The sequence below is a fragment of the Ochotona curzoniae genome, unplaced genomic scaffold (genome assembly GCF_017591425.1).
Source record: "Ochotona curzoniae isolate NIBS_2020 unplaced genomic scaffold, NIBS_Ocur_1.0 patch172, whole genome shotgun sequence".
In the NCBI taxonomy this organism is placed as follows: Eukaryota; Metazoa; Chordata; class Mammalia; order Lagomorpha; family Ochotonidae; genus Ochotona; species Ochotona curzoniae.
Window position 1 is genome coordinate 1 of NW_024466720.1, and position 20,062 is coordinate 20,062.

At 44.4% G+C, this 20,062-nt stretch overlaps 1 protein-coding gene and 3 non-coding genes across 4 annotated transcripts in view; 3 read left to right on the forward strand and 1 right to left on the reverse strand.

Annotated features, from left to right (window-relative positions):
* The first annotated feature begins 2,987 nt into the window (after positions 1 to 2,987).
* LOC121166538 lies at positions 2,988 to 3,109 on the forward strand. Its single transcript, XR_005885431.1, has one exon.
* A 78-nt stretch (positions 3,110 to 3,187) lies between these two features.
* On the forward strand, positions 3,188 to 3,270 carry LOC121166537. The gene has a single exon (XR_005885430.1).
* Positions 3,271 to 9,948: 6,678 nt separating this feature from the next.
* LOC121166535 (unconventional myosin-Vb) overlaps positions 9,949 to 20,062 on the reverse strand; it is a 114,645-nt gene continuing 104,531 nt past the window's right edge. Inside the window, exons 35-37 of the mRNA XM_040995715.1 lie at positions 19,735 to 19,909; positions 18,058 to 18,138; positions 9,949 to 10,544 (exon numbers count right to left, since the gene is read on the reverse strand). Of these exons, the coding sequence (XP_040851649.1) occupies positions 10,392 to 10,544; positions 18,058 to 18,138; positions 19,735 to 19,909 (409 nt within the window). The 3' untranslated portion in view covers positions 9,949 to 10,391. The remainder of the gene's footprint in view (positions 10,545 to 18,057; positions 18,139 to 19,734; positions 19,910 to 20,062) is intronic.
* Positions 13,248 to 13,354, forward strand: LOC121166536. Its single transcript, XR_005885429.1, has one exon. It is a non-coding gene; the product is annotated as a U6 spliceosomal RNA (small nuclear RNA).

Genomic DNA, 20,062 nt, shown 5'->3' on the forward strand with positions numbered 1-20,062 from the left:
TTGTGGGAAAAAAAATAGTAATTAAAAAACTAAGATTATGCAAGTGCCAAAAACTTTAAAATCTATGTGCTTTTTCAAAATATGTATTTCCACAGACTGTAAGACCTTTAATATGTAAGGGTTTACACTAAATTTATCTTATAAGTTCATTGCTCCACATACTTCCCGAAGCACTCTTACACAGCACACATGCAAACGAAGTAAGTTCCCTTCATGACTTTCTTTCCTAGCCCTCTTACTTTTGAGCTTCCTCTCTGCTGCCATCATTCCTTAGTGGATGCTTCCTGACTTTCAAGATTAGCTGAAATGATGTCGTCACTGAACTACTGCAATTATTCAAAGTAAAGCAATTATTACAAAATGTGCTTTTTCCAAATAACCTGTAACATCCAGATACAAATGTCAGATACTTTAAAGATTCTTAATCTTACAATCCTATAAATTAGAGATTCTTGTGAGCTGAAAATGCTGAAAATGCCAGCATGAAGAGAGCTGCTTACCTTGATATCATTGTGCTAGGTAAACATTTACTCATTTTGTTAGAGCACTACAGAGAGCAAAGAGGCAGACTGAGGGAAACTGCTGCTGCGTGGACTTCTGCGGGAGGAAGGCAGCTAAGCTACCTGCTTGCTGACCTTGCAGAGATTCAGGGACTGGGCCCACAAAGCCACCAGGCAGTACAACTAGCATTCGAGGGGTGAGCTCGCACCAAGCCCTGGAAGCGCTGCTGATGAAAACCAGGGGGCTCAATCAGCTCCTCTTGGACATTGAAACGGCTTAACATGCCCTTTTTCCTACAGTAACCCCGGTGATCGCTTTTCTTCTCAGCTTCCTGAAAGCACCTGGGGGGATATGACCTGCGAGAAGGATGCATCCTTGACGTAGTCCAACAAGCCTGGAGTTGTCATGACCCAAAGCTCAGAGCTCAGTTTCTAGTCACAGCTACTACCTACACAAAATCCTCAACTTATCTGGACATTGGTGTCCTTATCTGTACAACAGAAAAAACAGAGGGGAAAAATGTGACAGCACAGCAATCTGTTTCACAGACTCATGAAGTTCCCATTTCCTTATACATGTGTGGCATTTTTTTTTCCTTGTTGGGTCACAGTTTTTTTTTTAAATCAGATTTTCAAAGAGGTTTGTATCATAAGAAAAGGTTTCATCAATTAAAAAAATGTTTTATTTTTAAGATAGCTGGTTGCCATACAGATTGCAAATGAACTTGGTTTTCTGGATACCTCATCTAAAAAGACAAAAACAAACAAACAAAAAAACGGTGCACTGCATTTTACAGTAAAGGTAGTAAAGTTGAGCTGGGAAAGGCACCAGGGTGTGAAATCCTTATGTAGGAAGCCGGATACATGGCCGTTTGCTCCAGGACACTTTTCGCTCCGTTTTCACACATGCCATTGTGCCTGACTGCTAGATCTCCCCAAGTGATGCCAATCTCCCTGCTCCACTTGGTGGAGTGCCAGGCTCCAAGGACTTCTTAGCCTATTCTTTACTTCGTTATGAACGCTGCACGGCTCAAGCCAGAAACCCCGTAGCCATTTTTGGCATCTTCTCATCAATCACCGTGTTAAATCAAAAGCCGTGCAGACTGACCTCGGGTCATTCCTCACGCTTTCCTTTCCCAAGCCACTCCCCTCCCCTCCAGCGGTGTCAGGGTTCAGGAGGGCTGCTGCTTGAACCACTGCAGGAGATCCTAAATTGGTCTCAGGTCACAAATCCCTCGTGTAAATCCTTGGATCCCCTTCCAGGAATTTAGAATGAAAGTTCCACCTTCATCATGGAGCTCTAGGGCTCCGGTCCCACAACATGCCCAGTTCCAAGATTCCGACGTATTCATCTCCCTGCATGCTCTTTTTCACTGACACATGAATCCTACCTGTAACTCTACCAAGTTAATAACTGTGAAACTGACGTCCTGAATGCCTGCACTTTGTGGCTGTCACTCAAAGCAGAGGGAAGGGGAGAGGAACAGAGCACCACCCAGCAATTCTGGGGTAGCAGGTCCCACAGGCAGAAATTCCCTCAGGAACCACCCATCCCTGCTCAGGCAGGAGCGGGGCTCGCCCTACCGGGCAAGTGGGCACCTGCTTTGCCTACGCCGCCTCGAGCCACCTCAACAACAACCAAGAGGGAGTGACCTCCAAGGTCGGAGGCCCGCCCGAGTCCGGTGGATGGAAATGATGCGGAAGCCGCGTCGTATGCATCTTGCAAATGTTTCTTCTTTGGCCTACACACTATTTTCGGGATTCTTTTTTTTTAATCGAGCCCCCTCTCCGGAGCCGGAAAGATCGCAGGAACTTCAGCCCACGATGTCCCCCACCCTGACTCTCGGCCGGGTTTGGAAGCGGAATCCGGGGCTTGGGGACGGACAGACCAGGCAGCTGCGCTCACCTCGGAGAAGCGACATGGCTGCGCTCGGGCGGCGGGCGGCGGGCGGCGGGCGGCGGGCGGCGGGCCTCCGGTCTGGGATTCCAAGGGTGCGTTCCCCCTCTCCCCGGCCTTAAGGACGGAGGCGGTTCCCAGCGAGGTCACGTCACGCCCCTTCCCTTTCGCCTATTTTCCCGGCCGCGGCCGAGTAGCCGCGGATCCGCCCGCCGATGGCCACTCCCACCCGTCGCCTCCCTCCCGGGGACTTGGTGTCCTGTGAGAGCTTTTCCATCACATCACAGGCTTTACAGACTTTCCCGGTTTCTAGGCTGAGAGGACTGGTTGTCCCCAACGCCTCAGGAAGTAACCCTCGTTCCCTTCACCCCCGCCTCAGACAACACTTCGCAGGCGCCGGGACTCCAAACGCCCCGCCGGGTTCCTCCGGAGCGGGCCGGGGGCGGGGCGATGGCGCGGCGGGATTGGCTGGGGCAACGACTGCGCAGAGGCTGGTCCAGCAACCAGTTCCGGGTAGCCGGCGGCGGGCTGGTGCGCGGGTGGGATGCTGGGTGGCAAAGGGGGTACAGCGAGGATAGTAAGGTCGGGCACGCCCGGATCCCCAAATGCAGCCCCCAGATGAGCCCGCAATATTTTCCTTATATGATCAGGCCCAGTGGCCTGAAAGGATTATGAAAACGAGGCAGGCGAAGTGGGGCCAGGGGACCGGGAGCTGCGGGAGTTAAGGGGTGCGGGGGAGGCTAGGCGGGAGGGAGGTGGGGGGGCCCTCCGCCGCCGTGCCCGAGAGCCCTGGCCAATGATGACCAGACCACTGCGCAATCTGAGTTCTGGGAACCAGGTGATGGAGTGTGCTCTGAGCACGGACTGAGGCCGGGCGAGTGGGCGCTGCCTGGCGGAGAGTCAGCGGGTGGAAAAGCGGTGGGGGGCAGTCATGTTTGTTCTGGCCCTCTCCCAGTACGGTTGCTTTTAGAACATTAGTGCCTCCATTTGAAAGGTAGAATTACAATGAGACAGACAGATGCCCGCTCACCCAGGGCTGGACTACATCAAAGCCAGGAGCCCGGAACTCGTCCAGGTCCCCCGGCTGGGTGCCCCTGCTGTCTTCTTGGGCGCTTTAGCAGGGAACTGAATGGGAAATATGGGATGCTGGTGCTCTAAACTGCGCATCGGCCAACTGCACAACCCTCATTGTGCAGTTTTTAAAATTCAGCTGTTTATAACGAATCTTTAAAAAGTGAACTTTCATATGTGCAAACTTACTTCTTATATTCGGTTGTTTAATACGTTGTCCCTTTGCTGTATCAAAGCATCTACCTGTTCCTCCATTAAACCATTTTATTTTTAAATTTTCATTTTATTTGGAAGGTGGAAACAAATGTAGTTTACTGTTGCCAATAAATGGGACAAACTTAATTATCCCCTTGCTGCACAGAAGACACAATCTCACACTGAATTTTTAACTCAAAATATCTGACCTGAATCTTATTAACAGAACAAATCCAACTTAAAGGACATGTTGCAAAACAGCCAACACAAATTCTTCAAAAACACCAATGTTTCGAGAAACAGAAATCTAGACTGGAAATATCACAGCCCAGGCATCTCCCACATTTCCAGGGTCACTTTCTGGGAAATACTGTAGGCCGAGTAGCCGCCATTTCCAGGGTGACTTTCCAGTGCTTAAGCGTGGTTTCCCAGTCTTCCTGTGACAGTCAAAATTGGTAGGTTAAGCAGCAGTGGCTTTAGCAGTAGTGGAAACAGGAAAGCTGGTGAAATGGGTGGGGCCAAGACAAGATTTTTGATTGGGTAAATGAATCTAAATGAGGACAGTAAATTTGCTCATCTCTAGTGCTTTATAAAGTTACAGATGTACTCACTATTAATCTAACCATTATACATACAATAGGTTTAAAATAAGGGGCAAATATTAGCTTGGATATGATTTCATCCTTTCAGCAAATACCTACTTTTAAGAAGTTTAATTTGCCAAACAAGAGTGTTAAGTGCACGAAATTCAATGTATGTACAAAGTAACACTGGTTTGCCCAACTCCCTCGTTTTATGTTTACTCTAAGTCTTGCTGTGTTCCCCTAGCTTAAGACATCATCTTGCATTCAGGTGAAAGTAAATATTGTGTTTTCTTCTATTTGAAAGTTATTTGCAATACTCAGCAAAATGATGTTGATGAAAGAGATAATACTTTGTTGATGCTTTTCCAGCCAAACCCCTCCAGAAGCACCTGCAGTTGAGCAAGTCTAGTTTCCTGTTCCTGTAACCGGAGAAACTACATACCGTGGGTGCAGTGTAGGGAACTGCGGGACATCTTGTAGGAAGCTTGGGGCATTGGCTGGGTAATCTGAAGAGGATGCAAAGCAGCAAGCTTCACTCTGATTGGGTACAGGGACAAAGCTGTTTATTAATAAATCCTATCTGGAAAGAGGGCCAGTCAGAGCAAGGATAACACTGCAAAACAACACCTGAAGTTTTGTATTAGCTGGGAGCAGGGGTGTTTATTACTGCGTGGCCTTACCTTTCTCTGTGCCTGGGCAGAGTTATGGCCCTGGTTGGTCTCTATTAGAAGGACCCTGTCTGATGTGTGGCACTTTGTAAGGTGGCTTGTATGCAGAAGGACAGCAGGGAGCACCAAGTCAGTTCTGCCACTACCCACCACCCAAGGCTAGCTCTGAAATATCAGACCAGTTGCCTGATGTTGGCCTTTTTTTTCTTTCTCAGCTGTTACTAGAATGAGTGTATAATGCATGAAATTTAGCTCCTTTGAAACATGGTTTTCCTGTTGAGGCATTGAAGATGCGCCTACTCCTGGGTAGCAGGTGAACTGTCTGAATGAGGGGATCTGGGTGGGTTCTTTGGTCAGCCACCCAGAAAGAAAAAAAAAGGGGGGGGTGACTCTCCTTAGTCTGGGAATTGAGTTCTGGAGGTGGCCTTCCCCCCACAGCACACTGTGAGGGCTTCCCATGTCATGGTGTGTTCCAGGATTGGTCCTAAGAAGGAACACCACTCCACTCCTGGGAGTGTCTTGTTCTAGAACTACTGTTGTCAATTTATATTCAGTTTGGGGTTACCAGTTTTAGAAGTCCTGGTACCTATTGGGAAAGTTCCCACTTTCTCAAGGAGGGTCTTCCTTAGCTACGCATCTGTTTTTTCCTCTCAACTTTGGAGAAATATTGTATTCATTTTTCTTTAAAAAGGTATGGAATTTGGGGATAATTGGCTTTTTTTTATTACAGTCGTTATCCATGTACGTTTCTCCAATTTGGGGGGAGGTTGTCATTGTTTTTAAATTCCTCCACACAGTATTTCCCATTCCTTAAGATTTACTTATTTTTATTGGAAAGTCAGATTTACAGAGAGGAGAGAAAGATCTCCTATCCACTGGTTCACTCCACAAACAGCTGCAACGGTTGGAGCTGAGCCATTCTAAAGCCTGGAGCTAGAAGCTTCTGTTGGGTTTCCCAAGTGGGTTCAGGATCTCAAGGCTTTGAGCCATGTTTGACTGCTTTCCCAGGCCTCAAGCAGGGAGCTGGATGGGAAGTAGGGCAGCCAAGACACGAACTGGCACCCATACAGATGCTGGTGCTTAGGGTGGAGGATTAGCTAATTGTGTCAATGTGCCAGCTGCTTCCGATTTCTCATGCCTTGTCTACTATATACCATATGGGTCTAGCTCTAGACCCTCTGTTCTGTGTCATTAATCTACCAGTTTTCTCCTTGGCCAAAACTGTTTTAATTTTACAGATTTAAAGTATTTGCTTATTAATCCCGATGATCTTACTGGGTAAGTCATCCCCCACCTTGACCTTTGGGCCATTGTTTGCCAACCTCTGGCTTAAAAGATCATGCAATGCATTGACTATAGGCTCCAAAATGAAGTTTCTCCAGAGAATTCAATATGTTTCAGCCCAGATGTAGCTACAACCATGGTCTCTTTAGATTGGGCATATCACTTCATTCAAAAGTATTTATTACCAAAATTTTATCCATAGCCATTACACACATTTTTGTATAAACAAGCATACAGGTTTGTTCAAATTGGAAAAATATTTTCTTCAGTATCTGTCTTATCATGTTAGATATTCTCCTGAATATGATGTGAATGCCTTCAGAGGCAGTCCTTCATCCAAACTGTTACAATGCATTATTCTGAGATGGTGTCACTTCAGCAAGTAGAATTTCATCTGATTAAACCCCTTTATTGGAATTACAAATGTTAAGAAAAAAACAATCTAGGATCTAATGACCTTTATAACTAAAAAAAAACAAATGGTTTGTCATCCAGCATTGACTTCTAATTTTTTAAACCTTTCCTCTGATTACGGCACAAATGCGTAAAAAAATTGGCTCATGCAACAAGTTCATTTGAGAAGCCATCCAGATCATCTGTGAAGAAAGACTACAGGGTCCTTTGCACGTTGTCGTGTTTTACTAACATCTGACTTAGGCAGATGTGAGACAAACACCTCAATTGCTGACTTGGAATTAAGCCAAGTGTGTAAAAACAGCTTTGCTATGCAAAAGAAATGGAGTCTAATTTTCTCATTACTGTATTCCTAATACATTAAGATCCTGTGTAAATACTGGCTGAACTAATAGTAGGAAGTACTGTTAATTGTTTTATAAATTTTTTAAACTTCCACTTTGAACAAAACACTTCAAATGTAGTACTAGGAGAATCCAGGGACTCAAGTCCTGTTGACATGCTCTGTGGGAGGAGGGGAAGCCTACCTGTGGGCCTAATCTGCTTGTTAGGTGAGCCTACGGGTCCCATCACTGCACCTGCAGATGCGATGGCATAGGGAGAATGCAGGTGGGTACAGGTTTGTGCACTTCAGCCAGTAATTTCATGTGCACATACCTTAGGATGGGTATACAGGTCCCGTGATGTACTTCAAAGTGTTGGATTTGCAAGTGCTTGATTAAGTAACTTCAAAAATACTAATGTTTGAAAAGATAAAGCTTCACCATGATGTCAGGGAAAATATTAAGTTTTTATATCAACATTTCAGAGAAGCAATTGGTAAGTCCGTTATTTTTCTGACTGCTAAAGGCACATTGTGAGAAAAGGTCCATTAAATTTTATTACATTTAGTATTTTAATTTTTAAATTAAATTTTAAATGTTGAAAAGATATAGCTTGGTGCAGAGTTCAGATATTGATGTTGAATTAAAGTCATTATTGATTCCATGAAATTTGGTGAGTTGAACTGACTTTAAAGATGCAGAGAAAAATGCTAACATAGAAGTTTTTCTAAAGATGTCTCACTCACCTTTCAAGTGTGAAGTTTAACTAAAAGCTAGTTATTTAGCAGCAAATTACTGTGTGGGAATTTACTGCTAGTGACCTATACATTAAGCACAGTTCCAGTGAAAAACTTCTCTTTTTGGAGTCTATCATTTCTTAGGGTAAGACTGTTCATGACACTCTCCTGCTTATTCCATTCACCATGCTTTTACACATTAAGCCCTTGGCACCTAGTGGTTAACCAATAACAGGAGATGGTAGCTACCCAACGAGATAGAGAGAATGAAGGTATAAGGTAGTACACTGTGAGGACAGTTACTCTGTAGAATGACAACTTGAGACATTTTTTGGTTAAAAGGACAGTATTTACGTGACAGATGGAGTTTCCAACTAAAATGCACCAAACAACAAACTAAAAGTAAACAACTTTAAAGAGGTAGCCACAAACCCAGTTGTTTTAGACTGGCCTTCCCAAGATAGTCAATGTGTGGGCTGACAGGTGTAGGTCATGGGTGATAGTGGTTGTGTGATGCCGAGATGTCCAAGAGATGCCAGCATGTGCAATGTGGATGCAGAGGGAAGTGTTCATGCTCACAACAGCGTTTTTGGACATAACTGTGAGCAGTCTTAACCTAAGCACTGTGTCTTGTTCTGGCCCCAACAGCTGAGAAGAGTAACTGATGAAGAAGCTGAGCTCAGAGCTCATGGACTGCTTAGGGCCCGAAGTGTGTAGTTCCCAGGAGTCTTTTAACCTAGTGACCAAGTCAAAGGGTGGGGTGTATTCTAACTGAGGGAGAAATCCCAATAGGATTCAAGACTTGCCCTCCTGATGTGCATTCATAGAATAGCCTGCTGTTACCAAGATGGTCAAAACAGGAGGAGGAATATGCAGGATTACCTGAGTGCTTGCTTTTGAAGAGTCCAGAAAATCCTTAAAACAAACCTAGGCCTGTTATTACTGGATGCTTTTAAATCTTTATAAGATATTTACAATAACTTTTATGTGGTAAGTATCAAAAATGTTGAAAATAACTTAAAAAGTTGGACTCAGTTACCTAATTCTCTCTATAAACAAAACACAAACCTTTGGCTAACACAGACATTAATGAGCTAATTTTTGGGTTTTCTAAACAATCTAAATCTCAGGCCTGGCACAGTAGTCTAGCAATCAAAATCCTTGCCTTGCATCCAAAGTCAGGATCCCATATGGTCCCCGGTTCTAATCTCGGCAGCTCCACTTCCCATCCAGCTCCCTGCTTGTGGCCTGGGAAAGCAGTCAAGGACAGCCCAAAGCCTTGGCACCCTATACCCGCATGGGAGACTGGAAGAAGCTCCTGGCTCCTGGCTTTGGATCACCTCAGCTCTGGCTGTTGTGGCTTACTTGGGGAGTGAATCATCGGATGTAAGACCTTTCTCTCTTGTCTCGCCTCCTCTCTGTATATCTGACTTTCCAATAAAAATAAATAAATCTTAAAAAAATCCGATTCTCAAGCTAAAATTTTTCTCTTACTATGTGGGTTGTCAAGAGTTAATAATGTCTTATGCTGTTATTTGAAGCTTAATGGCATTAAGATCAAAGGATTTCATTTTGACTTGATTTTTATATCTACGTAAAACCACCATTGTTACTGGTTTCTAGATTTTTGTGCAAGTTTTGTTGGTAGCAGCATGGATTCACATTGGAAACAAATATTTTTTTCTATCTTGCTCACATCTGAATTCTGGCAACACATTCCTAAGATTATTTCAAAGCCAGAATGACAGATAAACAACTCCTTTTTTCCAAAGCTCCTTGTAGGACCAGGCCAAAGCCAGGAGCCTAGAGTTTCATCTGAGTCTCCTTCATGGGTGGTGGGGTCCCAAACACCTTGGCCAGCTTCTGCTGCTCTTCCAGGACCATTATCAGGGAGCTGGATCAGAAATGGAACAGCCAGGATGTGAATCAGCATTCTGATACGGATTCTGGTGTTACAAGTGACAGCTTAATCCATTGGGCCAAAATGCTGGCCACAGGACAGCAGCATTTTTAGCACAGCTGGTCCTTTAAGTCAAGGCTTACACAAAAAGGTTGGAGAACATGTGGGACTGGATCTTCTAGTTATGTATCAGAAACTCATACTCAAAGCATTTGGTCTGGTGGTTACCCCATTGTCTCTGTATTATTGGCCATTAAAAATATACTGGGATGCTTCTCAGAAGGCCCGAACCCATAGTTTTGTTTTTAAAACATCTCACTGCAAATTCATCCACACTTACAGATAGTCAGCCTGGGGGAAGGCTAGCATATATTGTCAAAGTTAGCAGTACCTTTATTCATTAAAAGTCATTTAAAGGCAATTCACATGACTTATATATCTTTTAATATTGTTTTAACTGACATTCTCCAGTTATATGCAAATAGCAAAATTAGGCAACTTCCATTTTTTATAGAACTGGCATCTTTTATATGGCCATGGGGACTTCTTGGTATTGGTTGTAGATTATATGTGTTTGTTTAGACTGCAATCCACCTTAAAAATCTTGCGTATTTCAAGTGTTTTTGTTCTGAGAAGTAGGTACGAAAAATGACGACGTGGGCGTGGTTTTTTCTGTGTAGTTCAGTGCTCTCCACAGGCTGCCAGGCTCTGATTTGACCCATCTTCCTCACCTTAAATAGATCCCTGAATTCACTTTTCTGCATATACTTCCTTTTTGCTCTCACTGGGACTGAAGTTCATGTTGGAAGTCTATGCCTTCAAACTTCATTGAGGAACTCCAGGTTGAGACAAGCTGGGATATGGATGGAGTCCATGGTCAGAGAGGATGGGTTAAATGGAAACAAAACAGGGAACATGTGTTTGAAGTCTAACAGCAATTGCTGCGGGTCGTTCCGATCTTGCAGTTGTGCCTGTGGGAAGAGAGGTAAGACTGAGTGAATACTTATGACACCCAGCAACAGCCAGCTAAGGTGGATCACACAAAGGAAGCAGCCTATGCCACAGGAAGATTTCCATGATAATTACATTAAGACCTCAGGAAATTGGGGCCTGTGAGGTGTTTACTGTGAGGATACGTTAGGCTTGTTAGAGAGCAGATAGCCATTTTTAGACCTAACATATGTTCTAGAGACAGCCAACTTGAACTGCTACCGTGCCACTACTCTGGGCTAATTCCAAAACCTTTCTTAGTCAGTTTCCTCTCCTCTAGATTGGGGAACAGTAACATCACATAAAATAGCAGCAGATGGAACTCCAAGAGTTGGTCCATCCATTTAAACATCCATTAAGTTGGAGAGTGAGTGGAATGGATACTTACAAAATAACTAAGGAGGGCATTTGATGAAGGAAGAGGCTGGGAGAGCAGTGTGTTTGAACTAGCCACCCACCCACCCACCCACCCATTCTTCAGCCGTAATGTAGCCATGGGGTTAGCAGCTTGCATCTTTGCAGCAATTGTTCTGGTTCTAGGGCAGGCAATGGGACCCTGTCTTCCAAACTTGGGGATTATGCGTTTCGGTGGGTCTCGTGCATCCCACATAGGCACCTGCCTTGGCTTGGGCATCTCTTGGGGGATGCAGTAGCTTTCTCTGGTAGGACTGGGAGTGGTGAAAGCAGCAGAGCTCCCTCTACCTTCTCCACCCAAACCCCATCTGAAGCCAGACATTTTAGGAAATGTATAATCAAGAAAGATTCACTAATGGAGTTCAACAGCAGGCTTGATCATGAAGAAAGGCTCTCAAAAACAAGCCAGTTTGAAAAAAGTTTGAGTAACAAATAACAGCGCCTGTGGGACTATGGTGCATGTCAGTATATACATTATTGGAGTTCTAGAAGGGAAAGAAAGTGAGGATTGGGCAACAGAATATTTGAAAGAATAGTGTCCCCAAACTCCCTATATCTGATAAAAGGTATGTATATACATCTGCAAGAAGGTCAGCCTACCCCAAGTTTTAAAGCATCCATGTGACATCACATGAGTATATGCATAAAATGTGAAATGGCAGGAGGGGTTCTAGAAGGAAAGCCTTTTTGAGAGCATTAGACGTCCTGTTACTTCTCCCCACCATTCACATGTGTTAGGAGGCAGTGGTGTCTTAAAGAGCTTGAAGAAACTGAAGGATTTAGGGACAAAAAGTTAAAGGTTACCTAATAATCTTTAGGGTTATTATGTAGACAGCAACAAAAGGTGTTAGACATTTAATTCAGCAAAATCTGCAAGGGGATCTTTATGAGATAGCTACCTCTTGGTGAGTTTAACAATTCAGATTTACATTTTTATATTTTGAAGTTTTTTAAACTTTATATGTTAAAAGTATAATGCATTATGTTTTGATATATGTGCATTTTTTAAAGATATATTTTTTATTGGAAAGTCAGATATACAGCGAGAGGAGGAGAGACAAAAAGGAAGATCTTCTGTCTGCTGATTCAATGACTGCAATGGCCAGAGCTGAGCCAATCCGAAGCCAAGAGCCAGGAACTTCCTCTAGTTCTCCCATGCGGGTACAAGGTACCGAGGACTTGGGCCATCCTTGACTGCCTTCGCAGGCCACAAGCCGGGAGCTGGATGGGAAGCACAGCCACTGGGACATGAACCGGCCCCCATATTGGATCCTGGCACGTTCAAGGCGAGGACTCTAGCTACCAGGCTATTGCACCGGGCCTGATATATGTGCATTTTTAACACCACATACTGCCTGTAGCACCATGCAAAGGCTTTGTTCAACATGCCTGTATAGGAGTTCAAGTGTAGTAGAGTGTATTGGGAAAAAGCAGAACAGCCACACAGCTGACTAAAACCCGATGACAGGCCTGATGCGGTAGCCTAGTGACTAAATCCTTGCCTTTCGTGCCCAGAATCCCATATGGGAACCATTTCATATCCTGGCTGCTCCAGTTCCTGTCTAGCTCCCTACTTGTGGCCTGGGAAAGCAGCAGAGGATGACTGAAAGCCTTGGGACAATGAACCCACACGGGAGACCTGCAAGAAGTTCCTGGCTTCAGATCGGCTCAGCCTCGGCTACTGCGGTCATTTGAGGAGTGAACCAGCAGACAGTTCTGTCTCTCCTTTCTGTAAATCTGCCTTTCCAATAAAAATACATTGTAAGAAAAAAAAATTCAATGACAAAAATCATGGTTTTGGGGGGAAGGGGAAGGAATTGCCAAATACTGCAATCAGTTACTGAGGAAGACTTAATCTGATAGTACCCAGGTACTGCAGAAAATCTGGGGAAACACATTTAAAAGAAGAGTTTACTTCGAGGTAAACACCTTTTAAAATCCATAGTATCATATGCATTGTCCATGAACTCTTGAATGAGAACACATATCGCATCTACTGCTAACTTTTCAAAGTTCCCTGGGACACATGCTTGGAGACTGCTGACACTTCACCTCCATTACATCTGTGCTGGGTAGGCGGCTCCTTGTGCCTGCAGTCTGACTTGGCAGGCATTCTTTGACCTATGCCCTGAAGTTTCTCCTTGGAGAGAGTGCTGTGCCAGTGTGTAAGCAGCTGAGGAGCTTTCCCCCTCCCGATATTCAAAACCAAGAAAGACTCTCTAAACTTGGACTTGAGTTTGTGTAAATTATTAGCTCTATAAAAATCAGCAGTGCTTGCTTTGGCAGCACATATATTAAAACTGAAACGATACAGAGATGATTAGCATGGCTCCTGCGCAAGGATGACATGCACATTCATGAAGTGTTCAATATTTAAAAATAATAATAATAAATCAGCAGTGGGTCCAGGGTCGTGTCTCTTAGTGGCTTCTTGTCTGTTGTCCAACTCTTCTTCTGGCTCCCCTTTCCACAACTGACTTCCTACCTACATGTATGGATCCCTGCTGGGGCCTTTCAGATGCAACCCCTTGACTGGGCCCTGTTGGCGAGTCTGCCACCTGTACCTTTAACAATCCAGGGCATGAAGAAAATACCCTCTGGTCCAATTCCACAGCCAGCCCTTCCCCGACCTTTGCTTCTATCAGCTACTGACACAGGAGATTAAAGTTCACTGATTTTTTGCTTCAGTTCTTCTCAGACTATGGACTCTACGCTCAGACATGTGTAAGGAATAAACCTAGGACCCTGAGGATTCTGAAGGGAACAGCTGCTCTCCCAAGGCCCCAGGGCTTACCAGGGTCCCCACAGTTTCTGACATATGCCTTCTTTTCTCTCATTCTTACTACTCAGATCATGTTCCTCAGTGCAAATATTTGCAATTTTCCTTCCAGCATTACTTGGCTTCACTGGGTAGAGGTTGCTTAAGAAGTTACAGGATTGTTAGAGAATCAAAATGGCAGAATAGGGTAAGGACACGTTTAAACAGATCAAGAAACATTAGCCAGTGTAAAGCAGAGAGGGCACATTCCAGGAAGTAGGAGAGGACAGAACGACAGCAGAAGGGCACCAGGAGACTGACAGAGACAGGAAAGCAGCAGGCACAATGGTGTGACGTTGCCGTGATCAATACCCCAGTAGCATTCAGCAGATGGCCATCTGAGTTGCACCAGAACTCCACCACCAACAAGGTGGGCAGGAACATTCACTGGGAGATCAGGAGGTGAACGCAGACAAAACTGCCTGTCCTGCTTGTCTGCTTGATTTGACTAGGAGCAGAGGCAGAGCAGCAGCTCCCAGATGGCAGTGCAGGAACAGGTTAGATTTCACAGCCCAGTATGCCTGCTAGAGTTGAATCGAGCACCATTTTGTGTAGGGAGACAAAGGCTATGGGACAGGATTGCACATGCACTGAGCTGGAAGTGAACTCATTTCTGGTTCAGTGAACTGTAACAGCATGGCATCCTATAGGTTCCATCTAAGATGGGTCTGGGTAGCCCTCAAGACATGACAGCCAGCAGATCAAGAACTCTAGCAGTGGCACATCAGGTGCTATTTGTACAGTGTAGCAAAAGCTTTAAGACTGCATGAACAACAGTGAGATGTGCATGTACTGAGCTGGGAGAGAACTCACTGAACTCATTGGTCCCACAGGGAAAATAATACTGACTTCAACATCATATGGGTCTAAAAGAAGTTCATGTGGCCAGACCTAATGGCCAACAGGTTCCATCAAGATCAGCACCATCAACAACCTAGCTATATAGGACACCTGGTGTCTCCCTAATCCTGGGAACTGCTCTAACAGGAAGTGGGAGAAAGGTTGTACAGACAATGGTGCAGTCTCAGCACAGTATCACAGGAGGCAGAGAGTGGTAAGCCAGGAGCTGGGGCTATGGAGACCATGGTGAAAGTCTAACATAAGAACCCAGACCTGGAACTCACTGGAGGGAGTGGCACAAGTGACTGCAAACAAAGAGCTATGTGCCAACTGTAATAAGTAAAATCGAATTGTAGACCTGTGGGTGACACAGCTTAGAAACCTGCCCCAAGGAGAAGAGTCTGCTAACCAGAAGTACAAGGACCAAAAACAAGAGACAAAAGCACAATGAATATTACTGAAGACTCCTCTGTAAAGGAGCAAAACCCTATGCCAACCTCAGACAGAGTTAACTGAGGAAGACCTCAAGAAAATGGGGGATACAGAATTCAAAACAGTTGTTTTAAAGCTTCTTAACAACGAGAAGCACATAATATAGGAGTTTAAGGAATATGTCACACAGGAAATGAATCAAATGAAAGCTGATATATCAAAAATGAAGAATACAGTGGAGTAAATTAAAAGTACAGTGGAGAGTCTCCAAAACAGAATGAAGGAAGAAGAAGAATCTCAGAATTTGAAGATATTTCCTGTCACCAGGGGGAAACAAAAAAAAAGCTGGAAGCAGAGCTGGGTTAAACTAAAAAAACTATTCAAAAATTGAAAGACACTATTAAAAGGCCAAATGTAAGAGTTATGGGAGTCCCAGAAGGTGCAGAAAGAGAAACTGGGATTAAAGGTGTATTCAATGAAATAAGGGAAAATTTCCCTAATCAAGAGAAAGAATTGGGAAACCTCATCCAGGAGGGGCCCAGAACTCCCCACAGGGTTGACCAAAAGCGATCTTCATGATAAGACCAAGACGTCTACATGATAATCAAGCTCTCTTCAATCGAACATAAGGAAAAGAACTTAAGATGCGCATGTGAGAAAAATCAATTGACATATAAAGAAATGCCAGTTAAATTCACTGGAGACCTTTCACAGGAAACTCTATAGACCAGAAGACAATGGAGTGACATTAGATTCCAGATTCTAAAAACAAGAAATTGTCGGCACAGAATGATGTACCCAGCAAAGCTTTCCTTTATTTTTGAAAATGAAATACAATTTTTCCACAGTCAAGAAAAGTTGGGTCCGGCAATGTGGCCTAGTGGCCAAAGTCCTCTCCTTGAACGCGCCAGGATCCCATCTGGGCGCTGGTTCTAATCCTGGCAGCTCCAATTCCCATCCTGCTTGTGGTCTGGGAAGGCAGTTGAGGATATCCCGAAGCTTTGGGACCCGGCACCCATGCAGGATACCCGGAAGAAGTTCCTGAGTCCTGGTTTCGGATCGGCATAGCATGGGCCGTTGCGTTCACTTGGAGAGTGAATCATCGGACGGAAGATCTTCCTCTCTATCTCTCCTCCTCTCTGTATATCTGACTTTCCAATAAATAAATAAATCTTAAAAAAAAAAAAGTTAAAAGAATATGCCTCTTCCAAACCTGCCCTACAAAGCATACTTAAAGATGTTCTCTTGACAAAGAGGAATAGTGCCCACCAAAACCAAAAGCAAATGTGAAGAACATCCCAGTAAAATAACAGAAGACTAAATCAATTAACAATCCATTGCTAAAATAAGGACCAAATTATCACCTATTCATATTAACTCTGAATGTAAATGGATTATTATCAATCAAATCTCAGATAAGTAGACTGGATTAAAATAACAAAGCCCACCTATTTGTCGCCTATAGGAGACTTATCTCACCAACAAAGATTTTTTTTTAGTTTCATCTCTTCAGAACACCTTGTTTCTCATTAAATTCTTCACTGGCCCATAGATACAGTAACATCATTTTCTTCAAGAAAGTTCTTGATTTTCTTTTTCATTTCTTCAGCAACACATCAGTCATTTGGTAGCATGTTATTTAACTTCATGACATTTTTTATTTCTTTTTTTTTTCTTCCTGCTGTTGATTTTGTATTGTGGCTTTTCATTTAAGGGGATGTATAGTAACTGTGTAATAGAGACTATCATATCCAGATGTGAGGATACAATGCAGTATGCATCTCTACTTCCAGATCAAAGATGGACTCCCAATGAAACTGTTAACTGTATCTTGACAATAGGATGCTGGACTCTCTGCCATTGTCCATGCCCACAATGATGGACATATGACTGTTTATGAAGAACTATACTATAATAATAATATAGGGGAACTCAATGTGGGGAAAGAGGACTTGGGGAGGGGGTAAAGAAAATCCAGGAGCCAATGGGTCTGCATCATAAAATGATAATAATAAAAAAAAGTAAAAAAAAAAAATGTTGTTGTTACAGGATTGCTTAAGAAGTTTCAGGAAGGGCCCAGCATGGTAGCCTAGTGGCTAAAAGTCCTTGCCTTGAACGCATCAGGATCCTGTATAGGTAGCAGTTCATGTCCCAGTGGCCCTGCTTCCCACCTAGCCCCCTGCTTGTTGCCTGGGAAAGCAATCGAGGATGATCCAAAGCCTTGTGACCCTGCACCCGTGCAGGAGACCCAGAAAAAGACTCTGGGCTCCTGGCTTCGGATTGGCTCAGCTTCAGCCATTGCAGCCACTTAGGGAGTGAATCAGTGGAAGGAAAATCTTTCTCTCCGTATATCTGATTTTCTAATAAAAATAAATAATTTTTTTTAAAGGAAGGTTCAGAAAGTGCTACCTCTTCCTGCCAAGCTGTCCCCACATGGAAGCATGAGAAGAAGGGGGTGTACTTTTCCCAGTGATGAATGGCATGTGGCCATCATGCTCAGGCTGTTCATCTGCCACTGCACACGGGGCCCAGGCACTTGGCCAAAAGCAGCTTGGGCAGCTCTAAATGGTCAATTGTTTTTGGTTATAAAAATTCCCATCATCTTGAAAAGCAGACCAAAAGAACTGTTCATTTAGCATTTTCTTTAAAGCCTGTTTCTTAAGGCAAATATTTCTAGTCCTAGAGACAAAATTTAGTTGTTATTCTTAAGAGAATATTTCTGAGTGTATGCTCATCATATGCTTATTTTTGTTAGTTCCACTGGGCATTACTGCTGGCCAATGAAATTCCCCATTATACAGAATGTGAGAGCGCAGTCCCTGGGGGTCAAGAATGACAGGGTTGTTTGCCCTGGTGGAAGGCCCTGGCATCCTGGGTCTTCTAGCATGTCATGCAACCGGTATTAAAAGCATTAAGGGTTATATTCTCAATATTCCTTTTGAGTTTTAGACTAAGATTTTTATAAAATTTATCAATACCTTAAAACTTACCTGGATTGTTCGTATAAAGGCCACTGTTACCCGTTCTTCAAATTCATTCAGGGGAGTATAAAGATTCAAGATTTTGACAATCTGTTAGAATAAAAACAAAATTTAGCGCATCACTAAATGAACACAACACAATGTTTGAACTTGAATGACAATCAGACTGGATGACATTGGAACAGTTGTATGTTCTCTCTTGGAACCACAATGCTTGTAGGTAGAGCCAGACTGCTCCGTATTAACACAGGAGTGTTTTGTCACCAGGGAGTCCCTGGTTTTGCCCGGTGGGCCCGGGGCCTGTTACGCCTGGCACCTGCACACCCCACACGCCCTTCCTGGTGCCTGACTGATAATGAGGAATATAGAAAAAAACGGCCTGGAATCCTTAGCCTCTTATTTGCTGATAATGGAAAGGTTTCTGGGATTCCTACCTTCAGTGATAAAGAGGTTGTTTGACAACACCTAACTAGCCTTCTACCCTTTCTCTTACCCTTTACAATGAAAAGCATATTTGTCTGCCTGCCAGTTGTGTGTGAAGTGGCCTGCTCACATGCAAGGACAGCTGTATGCTAGAAGTCAATGTATGAAAATACATATTTATGTATATTATGTTTATTACACAGGCAAAAAACGGTTTGAACATTTTCAGGGGCCGGTGCAGTGGCATAGTAGGCTAATCCTCTATCTGTGGCATCCCACATGGATGCCAGTTCTGAACAGTCCCAGGTGCTCCACTTCTGATCAAGCTCTCTGCTTATGGCCTGGTAAAGGCAGTGGAAGATGGCTCAAGACCTTGTACCCATGTGGAAGACCCAGAAAAAACTCCTGGATCTCAGCTTCAGACCAGCCCAGTTGTGGCCGTTAAAGCCATTTAGGGAGTGAACCAGCAGATGGAAGACCTTTCTCTTTCCTTATCTCTCCATGTAACTTTCAAAAAAAAATTAAGTCTTTCCTTGAGAGGCTGAACTCTCCTAATGGCTAGCAGAGGAAGCAGGTGAGCCCTGGTGCTTGGTTGTGCTGAGTTGGGGGTTTGTTTTTGCAGGTGCTAAGCTGGAAGACGATGCGCTAGTTGACTTGGAGAGTCTAGTTTCCCTGGGCAGGACTCGGAGACCTTCTGCCAAGTAGCCACACTCATGACGGAGGCAAGACCTACCTGTGCGTGAATGGAACTTACCCATCCACAGACTGGGACCAAGCCACGGTGAAAATGCACTTTTAGGAGGAGGAGGAGGACAGAGATATTGAAATGCCCCCTTTTAAAATGATTTCATTTGAAATAATGGGGTCTTAAGTGAATATAGGACCATACGGAAAGCAGAATTATAGAAAGTTTTTTCCATCATTGTGAGGCAGGCAAATACTCAGCCATTGTCTCAAAGAGTTGAACATTCCAGATAGGAGACACTGCAGCTGATTGCTGCGGTTTTAATGAAGCTTCATGTGCTGCAGGCTTTATTGCCCTAACCTGCGATGTGGGCAGAGGAGGTTAGAGGGCCTGTGGTACTCAGGATGGCACAGCCCTATGGTGGCTTTAGTTCATCCTGGACACCTTGAGGATGATGTCACAAGGGCTCCTAGAGGCTGGGGGTGGGGGAGGGAAGGTGTACAGGAGGCCCACATGCAAGGGAAGGTGGGAAGCAGAAGCTGGGCCCCAGCATGGCAGTGGCTTGGACACCACCATACCTGTTGGGTGCTGAGGGAGGTACACAAGGAGCAGATGGCCTCCGCGTCCTCCTGAGTTTTCTTCTTCAGCTGCAGGAGCTGGGCTGCCTGGATCAGAGGCTCGAGGGTCTGAACTGCCCCACTCTGGTGAAGGTTCCTTCCCCGCAGCCACTCTTCAAGTTGGCTGATGTTGTACCTGAGCCATGGGCAGAGGGCAGGGCTGTGTGAGGTGCTCCTCCTAAGCCACTTGGGAAGGGGACACCTGGGCCGTGTCCTCACCCTCTTGAGTTCACAGGGTTAAAAGGTTTGCCCAGCTCCCCACCCCCTGCCCAGGAGCTGTTGAATAAAG